This window comes from Canis aureus, chromosome 5, assembly GCF_053574225.1.
Source record: "Canis aureus isolate CA01 chromosome 5, VMU_Caureus_v.1.0, whole genome shotgun sequence".
Lineage (NCBI taxonomy): Eukaryota > Metazoa > Chordata > Mammalia > Carnivora > Canidae > Canis > Canis aureus.
Window position 1 is genome coordinate 25,931,020 of NC_135615.1, and position 19,411 is coordinate 25,950,430.

Genomic DNA, 19,411 nt, shown 5'->3' on the forward strand with positions numbered 1-19,411 from the left:
TCGACATTTCAGTCCAAGTGACATATTCTGGAATTAGGCAGCAGACAACCAGTTTGCTGCTTAAAAAAAAAAAAAAAAAAAAAGGCAAGGATTCTCCTTTTAATTAAATCACAAATTCTGGTGCATACTTGGGCGTGTGTGAGTTTACCTGTGTGCATGCGCATGCCTCTTCCACAGTGGGGAATCTCAAAATATTTTGCTCACAAGCAGAGGAAGAAACTCCATTTTGTAAATCCCCTGCACAAAGTATCACAGGCCAATGTGTCAGGGCCTCTGCTGACGGCGGTGCGTAATTAAAAATATCCGCGCACACACACACAAATGAACATAGATACAGCTAAAAAGGATGGATGATTGATAAGAATCATAAATAACTTCCGAGATCAAAAGCAAATCGAATCCAGTTATTACTCTACCAAAAATATCAAAATGTAATTATACTGTTTTCACACATCATTATTTGCCATTCTGGGGAATTAGAAGGGACACATTAATTAATGGACAAAATGATATTCAATTAAAACAAGTGCAGTGCATCCTTCAAGGGTTTGCACTAGAATTCTCGCCCACGTCCCCCACTCTAGGAGTTTCCTGCACATGTTTGTGAGATGCTTAAGGTTTATCGCCAGGGACGTATTCTTGTGGAGATTCAGAAACCAAATGACAGACACTCTGGCAGGGACACATAGCAGGCAGGCCTTTCCCACAGCTCTTGTAAACACTCTCTTTTTTTTTTTATCTTCAAAAATAAATCAGCAAATGTATTTAACATGGAGGCATCGCTCTTGCTTCCATTTGCTTTTTTTTTCCCCCTTCCAGAGAAAATGTTTTCAGGAAAAGGCTGGTTGCTATGGAAGCTTTATTGTAGGCCACTTCAGTATTAGAAGGTTGGAAAACATTCAACCATTTCAAGTCACCTGATCTACTAAACATTCCCAAGTTCATTATAATAAGAATGAGGAAGAGGCGGACAAGGTGATTTCAAAAAACAAACAAACAAAAAAAAAAACCAATGCAGCGCTTTGCCCATAAATGGACAATGCAGAGCCTAGTAACTAGGATCTCTGTAATCACTACTGCTTCCTTCAGACACACTTTTCTTTCCAAAGCTACTCTTCTAAATGATGGTATTTTAGGAAAATGACACAGATTCTGAGATTTCTAAGATAGCACGCTGTCCCTGTCACTGTTATGTACTTAGTGTAAAGTTAATGCCCCGCAGTTCAATTCATTCAGGCAACTCGGTCTCCAGCAAGTTAATTTGCCATAGAGACACGTTTTCATAAACATGAGTACAAATAAAGCTCTGGAATCCACCAAAAGTAGTTTTCCAAACTGGCGTGAAAAATGGAATGGCTTCCAACCTACCATTTGGACGTCTGGTCTCTGAGAACTCATGTGGGCTGTCATGTGGTCGATAGGATCTCATCCCAATACCATTAGCAGAAATGAACTGTAACCAATTGTAAGTGGCTACTAATTGCCCATGACAATGATGGAAAATACCGGCTCAACCTCAGAAGAGTTCATTTAGTCTGTGTGGTAGAGGTACAGTCTGAAGCTATCATAATTCTATCACAAGCTGACCTTATTAATTAGCCATTCTGGAGTTCTAGCTGTAAAACAGAGATCAAGAAAGCAGTGGTAGCCTGGGATCGCACTGACAACTTGGGTTGAGTTCATGAAACTCATTGGCTGATTGAGCTGGAAAAAAAAGGGGGGGGGCTGGATAAACAGAAGTAAAAAAGAAGTTCCTTGGTGAATTCAAAATTGCTCAAATTGTTCTATGTGTGCAGATTATTATGAGCATCAAGTTTGTTGGGCCCATCAGAACAATTTCACCGGGAAGCCCCATTTTACGGCATCTCTCATACTCTTCTTTGGCTCCATTCCTAGTTTATATGGTGCAGATTTTCTTTAAATACCAAAATAAATTAAAACTGATCCTAGTTTGAATTTCACAGTACCCTTTGTGAGGGCAGAGATACCCTGCGGTGAAAACAATGTTGCCTGTCAGGACTTTTAAGGCTCAACTCCAACCTTGGGAATAGTCAGTTGGAATTTGCACATTAACGAATCCCCAAACACCAAACTGTTGCCATATGATAAGCACCCTCTGAAAAGGGAATAGGCCAAGTGTCCCACAAGATGACTGACAGCAGCATTAACTCCTTCTTCTGTCAAGAAAATCAACAGACTACAGATGAAAAAAAAAAAAAAAAGGCTGGAGGAGACCATTATAAGTGACCACATCATTCTGCAGCTATTGGCATGCTAATTCCCCAATAGAATGGGAAATTAAGACTGATGCCAATCACGATGCACAGCCTCCTGTCACACCCTGGAAGGGACTGCAGTGGGCAGCATCCAAAATGCCAGAAAACGCATCTCCTCTTTAATTGAGAAGTGTGCAAAGGAAAGTGAAGCTGCAAATTCAAACATGGCTCAATTCAAACATGGCTCAAATTAAGCTCTCTGGATCCCGTGTGGGGACGGCTCTTCACGCAACTGTGCGGGTAGGTATGCATTTATCAGTCTGTGATGCCATGGCTCGAAATCAAGGAGCGAGAGGATGGAGCGGTCTTCACAAGACCCTCTGGCAGGAGCCTGGCTCTGTCTTGGTCATGACCATTCCAATGAAGGGCACTGGAAGTTGTATTAAACTTCCAGATGTTTTGAAAAGTAGAGAGGAAGAAGCCTTGACCATTGTGTGGTGGTAAGAAAAATGACCTAAAATGTGCAGGTTAAGATGGGTGGGGGTGGTGTATTGGGCACCGTTACTTCTGTCCTTCGATTATTTTAATTCTCTGGGATGTACCTGTGTCGGATTTTGCAAGATAGGTAATTCATCTGATAGTCCAGATGAACTTCTGGGTACACGTCTGGTTCAAAAGAGAACCCCCAAAGTGTGGTTTATTACTTTCTAGGACATCAATCAGTTCTATGTACAATCAAGAAATTTTATTCTAATATCCGTTTCTAAATGTCCATAAATACCCGGTTACTCAAATGCTCTGCAAATCTGTGTTAACCACCTTCCCGGCTTCCTCCCTTATGAGTCCAATAAGTCTCTGGCACTTGGTCATTCTTTCCTTGACTGAGAGCTATTTGACAGTTTTCGAGACAATTCTGACAGGAAGGTCACTTTTAGTCATTGGGGAGAATGCTTACCTTTCTCCTCCATTTTTCTATGGGTTAAATTTTTCCACAGGTTAAATTTTACAAAATGAGTTCAGAAACTACTATATATATAAAGAAAACCAACCACTTTTCCCCCCTCCATCTTTGATTTAACTTTTCCTTGTATTGCTCTCCTATCAGCAGAGAACATGCTCATTTGACTGCAGGAACCTACATTTTAATATTTCCTCACAAGTAGAGTTTAGCTACTTAAAAAAAGCTAGGAAAGGCATTAAAAGAGAAGTCAGAGCACATTAATTTTCTCTGAGGGGCTGTCTCACGTGTTCATGGCCTCTTTTCTTGTAGGTCCTGGCCATGTGGGTCAGTATTCTCTCCAGGCCAAAAGAGGTTGATTAACTTCTATAAAAGAGGCCATGTTTCTCACAAAAGTCTCCGTTCTTTTGCTGCAGGGCCCCCAGGGGCCTCACCCACATCTCCTGAGAGACCCACAATTTCACATTGTGACCTCAAATGCAGCAACACTACAGTGGTTTGCTACCATTGAGGGGACCTGTGTCTGTGGGGTGGGGGAGGCCAGCTGTCCTCCAGCATGAGCCCATTACCTCAGGAAGCTAGTAGGACAAGAGTTGCATCAAACATTCATGCTGTGGGCATACTGCTCTATACCTTTTCCTTGAAATCGTCCTTTTCGGTAGGAATTTCAGAAGGTAACTCAGTTAATTGATACTTAAAAGTCTACACATGACTGTACGTGAACTAAGGGTGATAAAGGAACGATGGCGAATGTAACAGTTCCATGTCTTTTTAGAAAATAGGACCACATAACGGAAGCTTTTGGCAACAGAAGAAAACATCCAGCCTAAGATAACCACCGTTAGCGTCCGGATATATTTCAATCCTGTATTTTTAAGTTTTTTGTATACACACACGTACGATTTTTCATTTAAACGACATCCATTTCACCTATAAATTGGTGAGGGGAAAGTCTAGCCATCATAGAAATGCTTGTGAAATTCTACTGGATTACTTATGTCCATCCTAGTCGAGTTCTGACAAATAGAAAAAGTAGATATTAGCCATTTTTCCTGATTATTCTTATTATAAGTGGCTGCAAGAAATGGCATAATTTTTTTTTTTTTAGGTATTCCCTTATTGCTGGATATTTAAATTGCTCCTAATTTCTCATCAGCATAAATAATGCTCTGACTTCATTACCTACGTTCCCATATTACAAATCTATCTTCTGGTGATTTCTAGGTGAGTCTGTTAAAACATCTGAACGTTGTATAGAAACCTACGTTTCTTTTTTTTTTAACTATGAGGTAGAAGAAACACGTAAATTCTTTAGATTTCTAATTGGGAAGAGGGAAGGGAAGTTTCTTAAAAAGAGAAATATCCAGGATTGGACATGATTTACTCTGTAGTCTCCAATTCGCTCTGGAAGGAAAATGCTACTTATGTTCTTATAAACATACACATATATAGAAATCTTCCCTCCAACTTGCCAGGTCTCTGAACTGCCTTTTGCTCCTGCCTCCATCAGAGTTAAAATGCTCCAACCGACCCCTGACTGCTCCTCCTTTTTTTGCTAACTGCTTACTCCATAAACCTCTTGCTGTCTGGCTTCTGCCTCCACCAGCCACTGAAGGGACTCTTCTCAACATCACATGGTCCCACTCCTCTTTAAAACTCGTGCTTCCTTCACCTTCCATGACCGTGTTCTGGAGTCTGCTGTCCCCTCCGCAGGGGGCCCCTCAGCCTGCCCTTCTCAAGGTTGGGTTGTAGGAGCTCTGACTATCCTTGACCTCCTCCTAGCACATACCCTCTCCTTGCCATGTTGCACTATCTCTAGACTGGAGCCTAACTCCAATGCTTTCGGTTACCATACCCTTTGCACCTCCCTAGTCCTACAGGTACCTTGAGCTAAGTGAGTGTAAAACTGAATCTGTCATCTCTGCAGAGGTGGTGCTGTTTGACTCGTGAGGCGAGGTCAGAGAAGGCCATGCGGCTCTTGCCTGGTGCCACTGGAACCCTCCCCCTACAGAAGCGTCCTCTCTGCAAACCCAGGAGCCATGCTGCAAGAAGCCCAACAAGCATGGCAAGGCACAGATGTGCACGAGCCACCAGCTCCAGCTGAGCCCGGCTTTTTGGTGAACCGATCCTACACTTCAGAGGGCAAAGATTCTCTCCTCTGAGTCCTTTGTCTGCTAGGCCTTACCCTGGCTGTAAAGACTTACCACAAACAGGAACATAGTTTCTAACAGCTCCATCCCTGAGATGACTCTAGCTCTCCCTTAAAGTATCTGCTAAGAAAAACTCAAAGCTGCCAAAACCATTTACCATTTGTTCCAGTATCTGTAGATGGATTTTGTCTCCTAGCCTCCGTGGAGGGCAGGAGCCTAACTTCCATTAAGCACCAGTTAACAAACCCAGGTGGGTGTCACATGGACCAATCCCCTCCTCCTTCTAGCTTTCTCAACATTTTTCGCTTGCCTGACTCTGAGCCCCAACCACCCACTCCCCATTCTGTCATTCTCCATTTAAAACACCAGTCACCTCCGTACAAATCAAAGTTGAGCTCAGCTCATGCTGGACGATCCCACTGCAGTACTATACTACTGATTAAAATCTGTGCCGACCACTTTAACTGGTGTGGGCACTGGTTATCTTTGACACACACATGTAAGTGAAGAAGATGCCAATGATTCCAGTCCTCAACCCACTGAGACCCTGGCAGTCATCTGAACCTTGTCGGCTGAGGCCCCGGACATGGTCTCTGACCCCTGTCCACATTCCTGATCCACAGATTGCACAGTGATAGGGTCACTGTTTTACGCCACAGAGTTCGGGATTATCTGTTACACAGCAAAGGTACCTGCTACGCCCAACAATCCCACCAGTTTGCCTGGCTCCCCCTGCCACCTGAGGCCTAGATCTTAGCAGGTTCATTCACACTCTTGCAGAGTCTAGGTGAGCAGCAGTATCTCACACTGACTCTGCTCCTGTGTTTGGTCTCCTCTGCTTCCTGGTCTCCTATCCATTCTGCATATTACTGAATTAATCTTTTTAAACCATAGGCCTAACCCTGTCACTCCCCTGTTACAAAGCCTTTAGTAGAAGACCTCCAACGTCTACATGGAAAAGTGCAAACTCTTTAGCGCAGCATACTGTCCTCTGAAATGTGGCCCAAATTTGCACTCCCTGCCTCAGTTCCCATTTTCACTGCCCGTTTCAACCCAACTGGATTAGTCACTCTTCTCCAGAGATGTCCAAAACTCTTCTATGGCTTCGCCTTGCTTTGCCTCCAATGTCTCTTCTCACGGCCACGAGGCTACGTTCACGCTTCCTTTCATGCCCACCTCTCCCCTCACCGAACGTCCTCAGCATTTAATCGCCTTCATTCTGCTCTGTCCGCCTTTCATCTTGTAAGGATATTCGGTTTTGCATTTCTCTATCCCCTGTGCCTATACACTTCCTTGTACCTCAAGGACATTCAGTATTTCTGTCATTGCTCAGAACGTGTCATTGGAAGGAGAAAAAAAAAAGTGTCATCGTCTGGTCTGGAAATTGTTTCACCTTAACATTTAACAAACATGAATAAAGTGCAAGGCCATCGGAATGTTCACTTTCAGTTCGTCCTTTGGAAGCTCTAGGCCACCTAACTCTAGGTTAAAAAAAGAATAATAAAGGAAAAAGAAGCTTCGAGCGTGGTTTGGGTTTTTAGGTGCCTAGAGAAGAGGTCTGTAAAGGGACGTACTTTTGCTAGTGCTGTGTGGTGACACAGATGGTTTAAAATGCATGGGTCATGAACCCATTTCTGGGGGGTATGTATTGTTGCGATAGGCCAGTTACTCCTACTGATCAGATAATACGGAGTCGGATCCAATCATAAATGGGATGCATCTCATTCCAGGCCCTGCTGGGAGGCGCTGGCATTTGATAATGAAATGATGGACAGATGTGACTTGTGCAGTAACAAGGCCATTTCCCACGTCACTTGCAAATGCCTTCGGACAGGTGTAATTTCGGAGGGGAAGCCAGGTGCTAATTTCCATCACCTGCGCAACTCTGGCTCGCTCCTTCCAGTGTGCAATGACATACGTGTTCCCGCCTCTTGCATCAAAACTGGGAGTTTTGAGGTTTAAAATTAAAGTGTTTTTCTTCACAGGGGATGCTAGATTATCCTCCAGACACTATCTAAATATGTAAGAAATGCATCTCTCATCACCTACGAACACTTTTTTTTGTTGTTCGTTCTGTTTGGGAGCTGGGATCCCGGGTAACCCACATGCTGCACGAAGATGAACAATTTCACCAAACTTAGCAAAAATTCTGAAATCCAAGGACTGACTTTAAAGATACGAGACAGCCCTGACATTCTTGTGATTTCTATTTGTTCTTGGGGTATTCTGGTTCAGTTCCTTTCAGAGACTGGAATTGTACAGTTCTGTTGTCTCTTATGGCCCAAAGTCTCTCAAAACCACCTCACGGCGGCACAGTGCCACACAAGTCAGCCGACACCTCCGAGAAAATCAAACGTCTAATTCTTTTTAAAAACCCAATCCTTGTGGATCAATTTCTCTTCCGCTGGTTGCTCCCTCATGTCCTCCTGCTCCTTCAAGAAGGCCTGAGAACACTTTTCCCTGGAATTTGCAGAAATATATTTTTAAATGAAATTTTATTTTGGTCTCACCATGCAGGAAGCTATTACCCGTCCGTTATCTTTATGTGCGTGATTAGGAATAATAGCTGATTTGTGAAGTTATCTATTACGGGAAATAATCAAGATTAATGAGCCCTGTGGCACTTGCTGAATGCCTCGGGAGATTTATTGCTCAGGCTGTGCATTTCTCTTGTTGTGTTGTTGGTGCTGTCAGGAGTTGGGTTTTTTTTTTTTTTTTTTTTTACAAATGCAAATGGAGACATGGATTAATTGTGGAGAGGAAAAGTGTGGAGATACTCAGGGCCATCTCTCTCAATGACATGGTTTTATTTTATATGATGATGTTGGAGTCTAGTCCCCATCTGGCTTTACACCCAGGTCGGGAATGTTTAGCTCACACTCTCCATGGCTCATGGACTGTCCACATGGGAGTCCTGTCTCAAAGAAGAGACTCACCCTGGCTGGAGAGAAAAATATGTGGCCACTGCTGACAGTGCTCAGGCAGTTTCAATCACTTGCTCAAATAGGCAGTGGTCATCTCCCCTACCCTCCCATGGGACTGCCCCATAGCTCCTGGGCCGCCGTAGATGGCAAAACCAGTGCCATGGTGCAGCCGCACCTTTGTTCTGAATGTTCTATGCATCTCTGGAAATGGAACAGTGATCCTGGATTCAAATGAAACGTCAGCAGGATTGCCTCTGAACTGTACCAACTGTGTAGTTAACATAAAATTGCAAAGACTGTTTGTGACACAAGGCAGATGGGAGGTAGAAACAAAAAGCTCCAGTGACCAGATCCCATTTGGGAGATGCCAAGTAAGGGCAAAGGTGTCTTTGCTTGCCTGTGTTTGAATTGCTCTCAGAACACATACCCTCGCCATATGTAAAGTCTTTGAGCCACAGTGGCTCGTCTGTAAACTGGGGTAAAAAAACAGTACTGGTATCACAAGGTTGCTGGGATGGCTCAAACGAATTAATACATGTAGCAGTACTCAGGAGAACTTCATAAATGTTAGCCAGTGTCATTGTTTTAAATAAGTTTGTCAAAATGTACTTGGAATTCCCTAGACCTCCCATCCATGGTGTTCTAAAATACTGGTTCAAATCCAGTACCCAGTCCCCCCACCCACGCCCCCGACAGTGGACAGAATGAGGGTAATAAGGGATGAACTCCAAAAAGGAGTTAAAAGGTCTAGCTTCTAAAAAAAAAAAAAAAAAAAAAAAAAAGGTCTAGCTTCTAAAGCCAGCTCAGTCACTAACCAGCAGTATGATGTTGGTCAAGGCACTTCCTGTCTTTGGGTCTAGTTTTCCTATAAAATACAGAATTGGAAAATGATCTCAAGTAGCCTCAGTGATGGTATCACATAAACCCATAGGTTGTACTTGTTCTTTTTGTTAGGGGGAGGAACAGCACCGGGAGCGAATGTAAAATCAGTGCAACACATCTGAAATTTTATATGAATGGAAGGCAACCCTATCAAAGGTGTATCTGAGTATTTAGAAGATCACTAAGCTTACCAACTAATAAAGCCACAGGGTGTTTATCTGCAGACATTTTAGTAAGTCAAAGCCTCTAAAAACTTACTTTGCAAAATACAGGAATAGCTAAGTCTCCCAATAGGATACATTTAATGTGCTCGAGCTTGTATTTCCATAATGATATTAAAAGGGCCATTGGGTTTATTTAAAAGCATATATACTGATGACCTTAGCAGTTAGACGATAATGGCCTTTGTGTTGAAGGGGTTTATAATCTAGACCATAATTTTCACGTTCTCTTGGCAGAACTTAGAATATTGGGGTTTTTTCCATGTTTTTCCCAGACACTGGTTAATTACCAGGTACAGCCCGAGGTTTCAACACCAATAGAAAATTGGCTAGTTTTTTCGGCAATATATTTATTTTCAATTTGAAAGCTGAAATTGCTGCTTGTGGATTATACCACTTATAAAGTCAAGAGTATGATTTCTTCATTTCTGTCTCCCAACCCTACCCTTGAGGATGCCTGCTAACCTACTATCTTTTTAAGGCCCTAATCAAATGCCAAGATGTCATCATCAGCCTTTCCAAATGATACTCATTTCTCCCTTCACAGAGCAACCCCCACCAAACCTTCACATCTCGAGTGTAATATTCTGCACGACACACTTAATTGTGTGCTACTATGTGCTGTCATTCGGCCCAAGGATACTGTAAGCATAGGGACCATTTCTAGCTCATATTTACTCAAAGATACAGTCAACCCTGAGTCTGCGTATTCCTCTATCTGTCCAATTTGATTTAAAAAAAAAAAAACAAGGACTAAGTCTTCATTGCTGTTTCCATGGTACCTAACACATCCCATCCCTAAAGGTGCTGCTCAGTATAAGTTGTAGGATTATGTAATTTCACTTGTTGGGGTAATCCCCAACTAGAGAAGAAGACAGTAGATTCTTCTAGAAGGAAATAGATTATCCAAGTGGTGGTTTTTGTCTTTGCTAAGAAGTTATTTGCTCAGACCACTGACAATCAGCATGCACTGGCTCTTCACGGTGGGCTGGTAAGTTCTCTGAACTCCATTGTGGGGTGCATCCCCACTGGATTAAGAGAGTGATAAATAAAGCCTAAAACAGGGCACCTGAGTGGTTCAGTGGCTGGCTGACTGCCTTCTGCTCAGGTCATGATCCCAGGGTCCTGGGATCGAGTCCCATATCGGGCTCCCCGCAGGGAGCCTGCTTCTCCCTCTGCCTATGTCTCTGCCTCTCTCTGTCTCTCATGAATAAATAAATAAAATCTTTTTTAAAAAACAAAGCTAAAAAAGCCCATATTTTGGTTGTTGTGATTGGTAGCAATTGGCAACAGGAAGCAGGAAGATGTGGTTATCACTCATCAGGCTCCGTTTCAAAGCCCTCTCCATGCCTTCCCTAATTTTCTCCTCCCTATCACCAAATGGGAAAAGTGTAATTCACTCCCCCACCTTTTAAAGACAAAGGAACCGAGGTATAAAGAAGCTAAGTGGCTTGCCCAACTAAGCCCTAGAACCAAGACTCCAACTGGAGCAGAAAGCAGAGTCCCTGCTCCTAACCGCTCAACTTTGCTGAAACAGTCCATGACAAATTTCTCACCTGCTGCAGGAAAAGAGGAACTGGGATTATGGAAAAGACAAAAAAGCAGAGGGTTGAGTTGAGGTTTTAGAGGGAGGGTACACGACACCACCTCAGTGAAAGCTTTCAGGTAAAACCCAAGGAGCTTTTTACCATCCACAGGCTAGTTGTTGGGCACATTCCCACTCGTGTCGACATCAGAATCACATACATAGCACAGACCCTGAACTGCCCTAAAGCACCAGTTCCCACTGGCTTCTCCACCTCTCTGTTATTTAAATTCAATTACATTTAAGTTCAAGGGCTCCTATAAGCCATTCACAGAGTGAGCCAAGAAACCGAAGTACACATTTGCTTCCTATTATTAGGAATCTGCCAGTTGGCATAGCCCCCAATAATGGGCATCTGTCAAAATGATAACAGTGCTTTCACCAGCTCGTTTTTATTCTCCCAACAGAGGTGTCAGCTGTCAACAGATTCTGGGATATGAACAGAAGGGTCATTATGACCTCTGACCTCACTGCCAGTCAGGATAGAATAAAAAGCACAACCAAAGGAAATGATACGTATTGGGATGGGACCTGGGGTTAGGATCCATCCTCACAGGTAACAAGTTACTGTGAGGGAAGAAGAGGAACATTTTTTTTTTTTTTTTTTCTGGAATAAATGGAATTCTTTTTTTTTTTTTTTTTTTTTTTAAATAAATGGAATTCTTTATCTGGCATCTATTTGGAGACATCAGGATAAAGTGAACTGCATCCCATTCTAAGTATTAGGACACTAGTGATTTCGTAAGGGCTACTTTCTAGATGCAAAGGGGCTATCTGAAGGACAGCCAAGCTCTGGTGTATGTGCTTGGAGGTCTGGCTTCTTTTGCCAGCTACAATAAGCATCTTAGAGTTGGCAGGCTGATTCTACCGTGGGGGAGAAAACAACATCACAAACTATGGGATTACCCAAAGATCGCCATGTGCTTCATACCAAGAGTAGAAAGAATTTAGGTTTCAGTTTCCATTTGGAAACGTGAAAACCTGGCCATAGAGATTTGTAACCAGGAAATCACAGCATTTTAGATGTAGAAGGGGCCTCAGAGCTCATTTCAGTAACCCCTTCGTTTTACAGATGGAGAGCGGAGAAAGCCAGGTGGGAGGAGTGAATTCACACACAGTCACTCAGCTGCTCACAGCAGCTGAAGTGAAGGCTGGAACCCAAGTTCTAGGATTCCTAGGCCACCACGTTTTTCTGCCCTGCAGGAACACTGAGCACACTGCCTTGCATGTGTATCAGCCACCAGTACTGTGTTGCTCAATAAACAGCTGGGTGATCCGGAAATCTAGGAAGCCTGGACAAAAGAGGGTTTGGAGAGACGTATCACCACCTGGGCCAGGTCATAGGGCTCATTTCTCCCAATATTTCAATGAAAGATATGAGCTTGCCCACTGGCTGCAATTGGACAGATTTTGTTAAGAGTCCCTCTATAGTAAAGACTTATAGGTTGCTTATCATTTCAGGGGTGTGGTTTTTGGCAAGTAATTAGAGTTCTCAACTCAGAGATCCCTTGGGGGTTAAATAGGGGTGGCAATGGGTAAGGGAACAGGGAGGGCTGGATCTAAAAATTGTTTAACTTCCCTTCCTCCTCTCTTCCACGGGACCCCCCCACCCCGCTTCAACCAGAAGCAAGGAACCCTGAGCCTCACCCCCAGTCCATTAGAATATTGACCATTCTCTGATAAACTGGCCAAAGTTGCAGGAAAATTCTAAAGTTCCAGGGAAAGAAAAGCAGGCCTGGATAGTGGGATACTGACCTCAGTTTAAAAAATAAAAATTATGAGTTACAAATTATGGATGAAAGTACCAATATAATGGAGGAATCAGAGTTCAATGACCATGCATCCATTCAATGTCCAATAGACCCTGAACATCTTTATTTCCCAAGAAAGGATATCGAGAATTCCCAGGTGATAGCCCACAAGAAACCCAATAGCAATACTTATTTACAAGATTGGTCCAAGAGACTGTAAGAAGTATACTTCAGAGAAAAATAAACCGATCAAAATACCCAAGTCCCAACTACCATCTATTTTTACATGGATCCCTCATGAGAACCTTTACACAGAGGCTCCAGTGTGTCTGTTCAATGAATTCTCTTTCTCTTTTCCCTAGCTCAACCCTTCTAGATTCTGGCTGGCATCTGAATCCAGAATTTGCTATCACGGCAAAAAGAGTGAAGCAGGGTTCTGATGCAGGGTCCTTCTCAGGAACAAAGCCTATAGTGAATGTCAATGCTCTTGTCCTCGCACTCGCTAGCCAGTTTTCAAAACTCAGATCATCCCAGGTATGACTTAGCTTGATGTAAATCCGAACAGTGAACTTGAATTTTCCAGAGATATTCTTTCAATTGTGACGCTGAGATTGAGACATCTATCCTCATCAAAATTTCTTCATCCTTTCCCTGCCAGTCTTTTTGCCAGCTTAGTAAACAGGAAATCACTTGGTAAAGCTAGCTTCTTCAAACCAGCTTCCTTTCTAACTGATGCTATTACCATGAGCCCAGACGCTGCTATATGAAAAACCTTACTCTGATACAAAAAGGTAAATTGATAATTCTTCACTTGACTACAGATTTTATGAAAAGGTTCGGGTGGCCCTCTCCTCCAAAATAAGCACTTTTTAATAAAAAAAAAAACATTTTTGCTCATTTGATTGCGACAAAACAGATGCTCAAGCAACATTTCAGAAACTCAACACCAATTTTTTTCACGTCAATACCGAACTAACTCATCTAACAAAGCCAACTTGGAAGCAGAAAACAGAGGCACACATGCCTCTAAAAACTGGCAGCTGGTTAGACCTAATTCAAATGACAACAGACGTGGGTCAAATCACAGTTCATATGATTTCTTTTCTGTTAAGTGAGTATAAAGGCTTTCAAATCCAACACTGTCCCAGCAAAGGGTATCCACCATTCTCCTTCACCTCAGCGCAGCGCCTTCTCCTTACCATGTAAGCTGTAAAAGCACATAGTGAGGATCGCTTGACAGTATGTGTTGAAAAGGCCCTTCAGTGTCTGACTCAGTGTCACGCACAAAGTATATGCTCATGGTGTTTGAGAGGAAGGTAATGATCAAAACATACAGAAACAAACAAAAAAAAAAAAACATACAGAAACTTCCTAGTCTAATACTGCAGCTGCCTGAAATTTATGAGGTCACCCACTTCTCTAGATGCCCCGGTGGGCCAAGAACCCTCCTCCTGGGTGATCTTGGGCAAACTTTAAACTCTATGTTCCTTGTCTAGTAGAGGAAATAGAATAGTCACATCCCAGTAAATACACGTAATCATTCGCTCATTCATTCTATGAAATTTACTAAGCCATCCAAATGGGCTAGGAACTGGGCACTTACCCAGAAATAATTCATTAAAGATGGTAAAAGACTAACAAGTAGACACATTTATTTAAACAAAGATCGAGAAAGGAAAGGCAACATTAACGGAGTCTCTACTTGGAGCTTTTATACATTACTTAATTCTCATGATGCGTCTGTATCATTTCCATTTTTTAGGTGAAAACATTAGAGTCTGTAAAAAGTTAAATGACCTGTTCACGGTGACTGTGGCATAGCCAGCATTTGAACTATTATTATCTGCCCAGAGCAAAACTCTTTCCATTCTGTTGCTTGTGCTCCCCAATATGGAGAAAACGTTTCCAAACCAGGGAGCAAATGAATGACTTTTACAATTGTGATTATTCAGCCAGATCCTTTTTTTTTTTTTTTTTTTTTTTTTTAGTGCTATGAGTCACACAAATGGCTAGCAACTAACAGATTCCCAAAGTAGTATTTTTTATTACTAAATGGTATTGCTGTTTGCACTGTACTGTGGTAATTCTGATCACACACAAGGATACAGCCAGGTGATAGCAAAAGCCAACTCAGGAGATAAGGCTGAGTGACAGCTTCTCTTTCTATTTTGAATAGCTAAATTCCACTGATCTGCATTTTCCCCGTATTTTTGTTGAGGTGATAGCTGTACATCAACCCAAAAGCTAAGATATATGCTAAAGCCAAGGTGTAGTGATAAAGCATGAAGAAATTATAGAACAAGAAGTCTTTTAGGTCATAGGACTTTATTTCAAGTAGATTCTAAACAAAAAACTTATGAAATTTACATTTTTCTAATGCCCTCCTCCTCCTCCCCTCTACCCCCGGCCCCTCTGAACAAACTTAAGAATGTTTTCGTTTTTGCTTCAAGGCCAATCAATCGGAGAGGATCCTTAAAATCACAGAGAGGGCAGGGAGGTTAAAAAGAGAGAAAGGGTAGTTTTATACATTCAGGGCATGAAGGGCATACACTGCTATCACACCTCAGCTGTACTCGCGGAATACAAACAACAGTTGAAAGGAGGAGGTAATCTGCCCAAGTGAATTAATCAATTGTAAAACAAATCTCTTTTGGTCCAAAGTGTTTGCTTACCTAATTCTTTAATCATATCACATTTCTACTAAAGATGGGAGCAGTAGGATCCCCCGAAAGAAATGGACATGCCCAAGAGCACCATCAACTCCCAGATCAGGCCGTGGAGCATCCAAAGCTTTAGAATCTTTCCTCCCTAGGTCAGGGGCACAGTATGGGGGACAGAATACAGAACTGCTGCCTGGGATTCTTTTTATGATTTCTGTAGGCAGCGCATGAAGACACAAGAGCTGTCCACACTTCTGTGATCCGATACAATTACCCATTCATCAAGCTTTTAATGGGTGTTACGTTTCTATTTAGCCTTTCTGAGTAGTAAGTTCGTAGGGGGTATAGACAGATTATGGGAGATGGAGGAATCTGAGTAAAGATCTGAGATAAACTGCCAACTCTAGAAATGTGTCCAGCACGAATGTGAAGCCAGAGAAAAATAGTTAGGAAATCTGTCTCTTCCAGGACTTAGTGTATCTACACTTTTAATATGGGCAGAACTTGTTCGGCTCTAGGAAAGCAATGAATTCATTCCCATTGCAATCATTTTCTCTGAGCAAAGCATACATTTATGAAAGATGAAATCTGTAGCACCCACGGGAGGAAATGTTGTTGAACTCGGTTTCCCACTGCATACATTCCCCCACAAACTGCTTTTAGGATAATACAAGAAAGACCAATTACACAGCAACTGGAAGAGGAAATTAGAAGAAAATTTAGGCTGAACCTCTTCAAGAAACTCTCGATACCTTTATCAGACTGTGGACTGCCCTCCAAGGGAATGCATCCAAAACTTAGATGGATGAGACATAAACTCTTGTAAACACGACCCTGAACTCGCAGCAAATGGTCTGTTCTAGTCTACCTACACTGGTCACTTCCCAACGCTTATCTGTAACTTTCATTCCCTGCCGTGTGCTTTTCTTAAGGATTATTTTGGGCTTTAGCTGCAAGGCTCCTGACATGTTTCCTTGTTTTTGTTTTTTTTTTTTTTAAGCATTATTTATGTCTACATCCTGATGTAACAGTTTGAAAATCAGGCTCCTACAAATTTTGCTTCTACTCGCACAACAATTTCTATGGGAACTGGAATCCATAAAAGTGAAATTAATTTTATGTTTATGTGTACTGTACAGTTAAGATTATGGGCGAGTCATTCATAATTCATCTGTCAGGAGGCTCACCCTATACTTCAATATATCTCAGAGGGTATGAGAATGTTTAACATGCTTGGCCATAAATAACTAACTTTGGAAGTAATGAATTTCCTGTTTCAACTTTAAATTTTACTCAGAACTAACAACGCATATTTTTATATGGCTCAGAAGACTTGCATCACTTTCTGGGATACAGAAGACTACAAATACAAGACTGCTTATTTGGAAGATAGAAGTTTCTAATGCCAACAAGTTGACCTAATTACTTTTGATATTTTGCTCATTTCTGGTGTCAAGTCTCTAGTTAGAAAAGCATTATAGAACACCTTAAAAGCTGGACAAATCAGGATGAGCCCACTAGGAATTATTCTAGAATTTTTTTCCAGTGTAATATTCTCTACTTCACCTGATTTGCCTTTAAGAGGGAAAAAAAAAGAAAATATGAGCAATTATAGTCACGATAAAAACTTCTATCAAAATAAAAGAAGTCAGGCACCCAGTTACCCCATGACAGGCATTGAGGAGGGCACTTGATAGAATGTTATATTCAACTGATGACTCACTACATTCTACCCCTGAAACTTAAGTAAATGAAATTCAATTTAAATTAAAAAAAAAAAAAGAAGCAAATGAGAGGTCTTTTGCTCTGGCATTGTTCTGGTATTGGCACATATTCCCCGTCTTTTCACACACTGTTCCTACGACCATTCTTTACATTGAAAATCTGGTATCTATAAACGGGCATTGTATGAACCACAACCACCACAGAGACATTAACCTGTCCTAGAGTTATTGGTTTTTAAAACTGCAAAGAACCCAAGCAATTACCACTTTATAGGTGAAGAAATTGAGGTCCAGAAACATGAAGTCGTTTGCCTAAGGTCCCTGAGCATTAAGTGACAGAGCAAGAATTCCAAGCCAGATCTTACCTACAAGCCCAATCATGCTCCCATACCTTTCTCCTTTACTCTCACCTGTTTTCTGCAAAGCCACAGGCTATCGATAACTCCGTTAAATTTACAAGGCAAGTTCCCCTTATGCTTGAAATTCTGCCATTGACTACCAATGCCTTGATTTGTGGAGCTCAACCGGGTCATTTAAGTTTTCCTCAGGCTTAGGAAGCTGAAAATAGATAATGTCCACAATCCGAGCGATGCCTGTCATCCCATCAGGTTTCTCTTAATGAATGCACATCATCTGAGAGTCCACGCGAGAGGCTCCACGCACCATTTCAGCTAGAGCTGGCGCGCGTGCCAGCGAATGCGAGGTGCGACGCGCTCCACTGCTAGCTCTAGCTTCCCTTGTTATCAGTCACTGCTTAATTCCTTATTGTAAAACATCCTTAGAAGGTCCACTTACGAAACACTCAAGCAGGGAAAGGCAGCTGTGGTTCCAGATCTTTCCACGGATATTAAAACAAGCATGCACACTAAAGCCCTCAGGCCACGTTTACCCACCTCCTGCTGTGCATGCATCAAGCAGAGCTCCTGGCAGTGCAGATGTACCCTCATGGCGGCTGCCCTGCCTTTACACTGTCCTAAGGACACCGTCCGTCCCCTTGTGCTGCTCCTTGCTAAATCCAGTCTCCGTGTCCATCACTTAGGAGTCCCAGCACCCTTCCTCCGTCAGCACACAGGTGTGCTTTAAAGTTCACCGTGGCCTTGGTCCACCTGGCAATATTGTTAACAAGCTTCCTCCAACCTGTGACGATAAACATCCCATCTACTCTTTAAAAAACCTAAAAAGCTTTTTTTTTTTCTTTTTTTTTTTTTTTAAAGATTTATTTATTCATTCAGAGAGAGCGAGAGAGAGGCAGAGACACAGGCAGAGGGAGAAGCAGGCTCCATGCAGGAAGCCCGATGTGGGACTCGATCCCGGGACTCCAGGATCACACCCCGGGCTGCAGGCGGCGGTAAACCGCTGCGCCACCAGGGCTACCCAGCTTTTTTTTTTTTATGTCGACTAGAAACCTAACTGGACTTTAAAATTAAAAAAAAAAAAAAAAGAAATCCTAACTTTTATTTCTGAATAATTCAAAATTAAAAAAAAATCACAGCCTTAGTCTTCTGAAATAATCAGGTTTTTCCCCCCACACTAAAAAAAAAATGATGCATCACTCTGAAACTTTTGGGCAAAAACAAGAAGGAAAGTTTTCTTGATTTGCTCATTTGGAGACTGTTAATGTTAGCAGTAAATTAAAGACTGCAGTTAATTGAGATGGTGCTCTAATACTAGTCTTTTTTTTTTTTTAATTTTTGCTGTTGTTGCATAGAGGATTTCCAACCATTATTTCCTAGTATCTGCTTGGAGGTGGGGCAAGATGGCGGAAGAGTAGGGTCCCCAAGTCACTTGTCCCCACCAAATTACCTAGATAATACTATATCTGCTTGCCTGGCTCCTTGGTCATTACTGCTCTTTGCTCCTAAGAATTCTTAGAGCTTCTCACTCCCCATTTCATCCTTGCTTGATGGATGAATGTCAAGGGCTTTGCTGTATGTAGTTTATTCCCCCAAGACAGGTCTCTAGTAAAATGCTAACCCAAACGGAAGCAAAGGAGACACAACATACATTCTGTTTTAGACTCTGGACACCTGAATTCACCTACCCAGTAGCCTCCCTTTAAACTGAGAGTGGGTGTTTCTAGAGCAGAACCCCTCCCACGGCCTGGTGTTGAGGCTCACACACGTGACAGTCTCTCACAAACTTTCCTGATCACATCTGTCAGGTGTCTATACGCTGAGGCTCCACACACTCACTGAATCTGTGATCCTTCATGAAGGGTTGTGTCAAAGATCATCATCTTCTTATTGGGCAGTTCTCACACTAACCTCCACTCTTTTCTGTTTTAAATTTGTATGTGTGTGTGCGCGCGTGAGCGTGCGCACATGTGCGATGAGTCAGGGG

At 42.3% G+C, this 19,411-nt stretch overlaps 1 protein-coding gene and 1 long non-coding RNA gene across 19 annotated transcripts in view; one reads left to right on the plus strand and one right to left on the minus strand.

The window, feature by feature from the left end:
• CELF2 (CUGBP Elav-like family member 2) overlaps positions 1-19,411 on the minus strand; it is an 814,981-nt gene that overhangs the window by 232,980 nt on the left and 562,590 nt on the right. The window contains exon 1 of one of the 14 annotated variants that reach the window (XM_077897255.1): positions 3,462-3,608. The exons of 12 other annotated variants lie outside the window; for them this stretch is intronic. In XM_077897255.1, the coding sequence (XP_077753381.1) occupies positions 3,462-3,469 (8 nt within the window). In that variant the 5' untranslated portion in view covers positions 3,470-3,608. Of the gene's footprint in view, positions 1-3,461; positions 3,609-19,411 lie in introns of those variants that run through there. One more of the 14 variants, XM_077897258.1, reaches the window with a different exon arrangement.
• LOC144313863 (uncharacterized) overlaps positions 1-19,411 on the plus strand; it is a 28,220-nt gene that overhangs the window by 2,499 nt on the left and 6,310 nt on the right. Inside the window, exons 3-5 of one of the 5 annotated variants that reach the window (XR_013379485.1) lie at positions 4,283-4,398; positions 9,203-9,362; positions 13,050-13,221. This is a non-coding gene — a long non-coding RNA (uncharacterized LOC144313863). Of the gene's footprint in view, positions 1-4,282; positions 4,399-5,101; positions 6,805-7,054; positions 8,961-9,202; positions 9,363-13,049; positions 13,222-19,411 lie in introns of those variants that run through there. The other 4 variants (XR_013379484.1, XR_013379487.1, XR_013379488.1 and 1 more) reach the window with 4 other exon arrangements.